Source organism: Pseudophryne corroboree, chromosome 9 (genome assembly GCF_028390025.1).
Source record: "Pseudophryne corroboree isolate aPseCor3 chromosome 9, aPseCor3.hap2, whole genome shotgun sequence".
NCBI classification, from domain to species: Eukaryota; Metazoa; Chordata; class Amphibia; order Anura; family Myobatrachidae; genus Pseudophryne; species Pseudophryne corroboree.
The window spans coordinates 474,138,216-474,144,215 of record NC_086452.1 but is presented as its reverse complement, the minus strand read 5'-3'; the positions used below and the strand labels follow the sequence as shown (position 1 = coordinate 474,144,215).

Below are 6,000 nucleotides of genomic sequence, written 5' to 3'. Positions count from 1 at the left end.
TTGCCGTTTCTGAGTAGCTCGAGACTTACTCTTCCAGTGCGATCAGTTCAGTGCTTGTCGTTCCTGGTTTGACGTCACAAACACACCCAGCATTCGCCCAGACACTCCCCCGTTTCTCCAGCCACTCCCGCGTTTTTCCCAGAAACGGTAGCGTTTTTTCACACACTCCCATAAAACGGCCAGTTTCCGCCCAGAAACACCCACTTCCTGTCAATCACACAACGATCAGCAGAACGAAGAAAAAACCTCGTAATGCCGTGAGTAAAATACCAAACTTCATAGCAAATTTACTTGGCGCAGCCGTAGTGCGAACATTGAGCATGCGGAGTTAGCGGAAAATTGCACTGATGCGAAGGAAAAGAACGAGCGAACAACTCGGAATGAGGGCCAATGTCCTTTCTGGCGCACGTTCCCCCAACTAAATAGTCAGCGCCACTTCTTCGAAATAGATAGTTTATTGAAGATTCGTAGTATGACATCAGTACAAACGTGACTTGATCATCTGCTACAGCATGCAATAAAATGCATAAATTTTGTTACGCGTTTCACAGGACTGATGCCTGTTTCTACATACCTCATGTTTTGTCTGAGGATCCTATTGCTGGAATCAGAATAAACCCATTTTTAGCAGAGTATTACAAATCCCCAGCACACAACAATTGAGACACTCTGCAAGGTTTATTCTGATTCCAGCAACCTGTCTGAAGAAGCGGGCAGCAGTACTGTGAAACGCGTAACAAAGTGTATGCCATACCAGATGAACAAGACACAAATGTATTGATGCCATACTACAAATCTTCAATAAACTATTTATTTAAAAGAAGTGGTCTATTTGATTGGGGGAAGCTGCCCCAGAAAGGACATTGTTTAATGTACAATCTGATTGTGTCCAATTTAATTGCTTACCATTGTACAATATTGTAATCTCAAATCTGCAATGCAAAGAAATCACATTTGTTCTATAGCCATCTGACAGATTGCAAGTTCTCCTAGAATCCTGTGATTGGGCAATGGGCTGTGTTATGGAAATGCAGATCCCTCTCAGGAGGGCTGGGCGGATCCGGTGAGTTGCGTTACCATGTCTGAGAGTGTTAGAAAGGTTCTGTCAGTGTCTCTTATGCGAGCAGTCGCTTCCCTGCCACCCCTTGTAGCAGCGGCACAGGAATTGCGGCCACATGCGGATGAGTTTCTTACTGGAAGTATTGTCAAGTACCACAACACTTTCCCCAAGGGGGTGTTGCTTAATGCTGAAGATAGTGGGGTCCAGGTGCAGATGGGTGTCTTTTTCAGGGTATTTCCGCACACAGCGTCCATGATTGGAACATTGGGTTCTGCTGCAGAGTATTGCGCCTGTGGTTACATTCTTCGCATATGGACCCAGGGTCTTCTCTATGTAGGACCTCACTGCCAGGCAGGACTCCTGAAATCAGGGACATACGGGTACATTGACAAGCTGGTCTGACAGTCCTTAAATCTTCTACCTCCCCCACCCAGCAGAGCTGCGGACACTGAAACCCACCAGGACACTTCTCGCTCTGCGTCCAATACCCCACCCACCCCCCATGTCGGTGACCACCAGACGAGGAGACACAATCAGCACCTGTGTTAGCGTACCTGTACAAGTTGTGGACCAGTAACTGGGAGGAGCTTTATAAAAGTAGGCCCTTTAGGTGGATCAGGGGCGGGGTTTGGGAAGGGGCCTATTCTATACCTATATTGCTTGTATGAATGTGTGGAGGTCTCTAAGCACTGTATCATCTTCAGATCTCCTGTGTTGTCAACGTGGCTGCGCTATCGGCGGTGAACATTCCCTGACTGCGGTGTTGCCTAGCTTATTACCCCAATAGTTCTGTCATATGGGCTGGTGGCTATCATTAAGCGCCAATGAATGCTTGTTAATTAAGAATCCATCACAAGTTGGCGGCAGTAGATACCAATGTACTGGAGCAATTTACAATTGCCCTGCTTCTGGTGTCCCTAAAATACACACTCTGCTGTAAATAAGTAGCAGCAACAGTTGTACACTGACAGGCAGTGTAATTGTGTAACAGTTACACAATTACACTTCCAGTTACACTAACTGCACAGCGAGAGGGCCGGAGGAGGTGGGGGACCCGGATACCTCTTTGCACTTCAGATGGATCACCTCCAATAATAAGGAAAGCGCTTCCTGCAACCAACCTCCAATAATAAGGAGAGCGCTTCCTGCAATCAGCCTCCAATAGGAAGGAGAGCGCTTCCTGCAACCAACCTCCACTAATAAGGAGAGTGCTTCCTGCAACCAACCTCCACTAATAAGGAGAGCAGTTCCTGCAACCAACCTCCAATAATAAGGAGAGCACTCCCTGCAACCAGCCTCCAATAATAAGGAGAGCGCTTCCTGCAACCAACCTCCACTAATAAGGAGAGTGCTTCCTGCAACCAACCTCCAATAATAAGGAGAGCGCTTCCTGCAATCAGCCTCCAATAGGAAGGAGAGCGCTTCCAGCAACCAACCTCCAATAATAAGGAGAGTGCTTCCTGCAACCAACCTCCAATAATAAGGAAAGCGCTTCCTGCAACCAACCTCCAATAATAAGGAGAGCGCTTCCTGCAATCAGCCTCCAATAGGAAGGAGAGCGCTTCCAGCAACCAACCTCCAAAAATAAGGAGAGTGCTTCCTGCAACCAACCTCCACTAATAAGGAGAGCGCTTCCTGCAACCAACCTCCAATAATAAGGAGAGCGCTTCCTGCAATCAGCCTCCAATAGGAAGGAGAGCGCTTCCTGCAATCAGCCTCCAATAGGAAGGAGAGCGCTTCCAGCAACCAACCTCCAATAATAAGGAGAGTGCTTCCTGCAACCAACCTCCACTAATAAGGAGAGCGCTTCCTGCAACCAACCTCCAATAATAAGGAAAGCGCTTCCTGCAACCAGCCTCCAATAATAAGGAGAGCGCTTCCTGCAATCAGCCTCCAATAGGAAGGAGAGCGCTTCCTGCAATCAGCCTCCAATAGGAAGGAGAGCGCTTCCAGCAACCAACCTCCAATAATAAGGAGAGTGCTTCCTGCAACCAACCTCCACTAATAAGGAGAGCGCTTCCTGCAACCAACCTCCAATAATAAGGAAAGCGCTTCCTGCAACCAGCCTCCAATAATAAGGAGAGCGCTTCCTGCAACCAGCCTCCAATAGGAAGGAGAGCGCTTCCTGCAACCAACCTCCAATAATAAGGAGAGCGCTTCCTGCAACCAACCTCCACTAATAAGGAGAGCGCTTCCTGCAACCAGCCTCCAATAATAAGGAGAGCGCTTCCTGCAACCAACCTCCACTAGGAAGGAGAGCAGTTCCTGCAACCAACCTCCAATAATAAGGAGAGCACTCCCTGCAACCAACCTCCAATAATAAGGAGAGCACTCCCTGCAACCAACCTCCAATAATAAGGAGAACGCTTCCTGCAACCAACATCCAGTAATAAGGAGAGCGCTTCCTGCAACCAACCTCCAATAATAAGGAAAGCGCTTCCTGCAACCAGCCTCCAATAATAAGGAGAGCGCTTCCTGCAATCAGCCTCCAATAGGAAGGAGAGCGCTTCCTGCAACCAACCTCCAATAATAAGGAGAGCGCTTCCTGCAACCAACCTCCACTAATAAGGAGAGCGCTTCCTGCAACCAACCTCCACTAGGAAGGAGAGCAGTTCCTGCAACCAACCTCCAATAATGAGAGCACTCCCTGCAACCAACCTCCAATAATAAGGAGAGCACTCCCTGCAACCAACCTCCAATAATAAGGAGAACGCTTCCTGCAACCAACATCCAGTAATAAGGAGAGCGCTTCCTGCAACCAACCTCCAATAATAAGGAAAGCGCTTCCTGCAACCAGCCTCCAATAATAAGGAGAGCGCTTCCTGCAATCAGCCTCCAATAGGAAGGAGAGCGCTTCCAGCAACCAACCTCCAATAATAAGGAGAGTGCTTCCTGCAACCAACCTCCACTAATAAGGAGAGCACTCCCTGCAACCAACCTCCAATAATAAGGAGAACGCTTCCTGCAACCAACATCCAGTAATAAGGAGAGCGCTTCCTGCAACCAACCTCCAATAATAAGGAAAGCGCTTCCTGCAACCAGCCTCCAATAATAAGGAGAGCGCTTCCTGCAATCAGCCTCCAATAGGAAGGAGAGCGCTTCCAGCAACCAACCTCCAATAATAAGGAGAGCGTTTCCTGCAACCAGCCTCCAATAGGAAGGAGAGCGCTTCCTGCAACCAACCTCCAATAATAAGGAGAGCGCTTCCTGCAACCAACCTCCACTAATAAGGAGAGCGCTTCCTGCAACCAACCTCCACTAGGAAGGAGAGCAGTTCCTGCAACCAACCTCCAATAATAAGGAGAGCACTCCCTGCAACCAACCTCTAATAATAAGGAGAGCGCTCCTTGCAACCAACCTCCAATAATAAGGAGAACGCTTCCTGCAACCAACATCCAGTAATAAGGAGAGCGCTTCCTGCAGCCAACCTCCACTAATAAGGAGAGCGCTACCTGCAACCAACCTCCAGTAGGAAGGAGAGCGCTTCCTGCAGCCAACCTCCACTAATAAGGAGAGCGCTTCCTGCAACCAATCTCCAATAAAAAGGAAAGCGCTTCCTGCAACCAGCCTCCAATAGGAAGGAGAGCGCTTCCTGCAACCAACCTCCAATAATTAGGGGAGCGCTTCCTGCAACCAACCTCCACTAAGGAGAGCGCTTCCTGCAACCAACCTCCACTAGGAAGGAGAGCAGTTCCTGCAACCAACCTCCAGTAGGATGGAGAGCGTTTCCTGCAACCAATATCCACTAATAAGGAGAGCGTTTCCTGCAACCAACCTCTACTAATAAGGAGAGCGCTTCCTGCAAACAACCTCCAATAATTAGGAGAGCGCTTCCTGCAACCAACCTCCACTAATAAGAAGAGCGCTTCCTGCAACCAACCTCCAATAATGGGAGCGCTTCCTGCAACCAACCTCCACTAAGGAGAGCGCTTCCTGCAACCAGCCTCCACTAGGAAGGAAAGCAGTTCCTGCAACCAACCTCCAATAGGAAGGAGAGCATTTCCTGCAACCAACCTCCAATAATAAGGAGATCGTTTCCTGCAACCAACCTCCACTAATAAGGAGATCGCTTCCTGCAACCAACCTCTACTAATAAGGAGAGCACGTCCTACAACCAATCTCCAATACTAAGGAGAGCACTTCCTGCAACCAGCCTCCAATAGGAAGGAGAGCGCTTCCTGCAACCAACCTCCAATAATAAGGAGAGCGCTTCCTGCAACCAACCTCCACTAATAAGGAGAGCGCTTCCTGCAACCAACCTCCAATAATAAGGAGAGCGTTTCCTGCAACCAGCCTCCAATAATAAGGAGAGCGCTTCCTGCAACCAGCCTCCAATAGGAAGGAGAGCGCTTCCTGCAACCAACCTCCACTAATAAGGAGAGCGCTTCCTGCAACCAATCTCCAATAATAAGGAGAGCGCTTCCTGTAACCAGCCTCCAATAGGAAGGAGAGCGCTTCCTGCAACCAACCTCCACTAATAAGGAGAGCGCTTCCTGCAACCAACCTCCACTAGGAAGGAGAGCAGTTCCTGCAACCAACCTCCACTAATAAGGTTAGCGGTTCCTGCAACCAGTCTCCAATAATAAGGAGAGCGCTCCCTGCAACCAACCTCCAATAAAAAGGAGAGCGCTTCCTGCAACCAACATCCAATAATAAGGAGAGCGCTTCCTGCAACCAATCTCCAATAGGAAGGAGAGTGCTTCCTGCAACCAACCTCCACTAATAAGAAGAGCGCTTCCTGCAACCAGCCTCCAATAATAAGGAGAGCGCTTCCTGCAACCAACCTCCACTAATAAGAAGAGCGCTTCCTGCAACCAGCCTCCAATAATAAGGAGAGCGCTTCCTGCAACCAATCTCCAATAATAAGGAGAGCGCTTCCTGCAACCAGCCTCCAATAGGAAGGAGAGCGCTTCCTGCAACCAGCCTCCAATAGGAAGGAG

General features: G+C 49.0%; 1 protein-coding gene across 1 annotated transcript in view; it reads right to left on the bottom strand.

Annotated features, from left to right (window-relative positions):
- Positions 1 to 810: 810 nt before the first annotated feature.
- LOC134957168 (hyaluronidase-1-like) overlaps positions 811 to 6,000 on the bottom strand; it is a 29,859-nt gene continuing 24,669 nt past the window's right edge. The window contains exon 4 of the mRNA XM_063938866.1: positions 811 to 1,420. Within this exon, the coding sequence (XP_063794936.1) occupies positions 1,106 to 1,420 (315 nt within the window). The 3' untranslated portion in view covers positions 811 to 1,105. The remainder of the gene's footprint in view (positions 1,421 to 6,000) is intronic.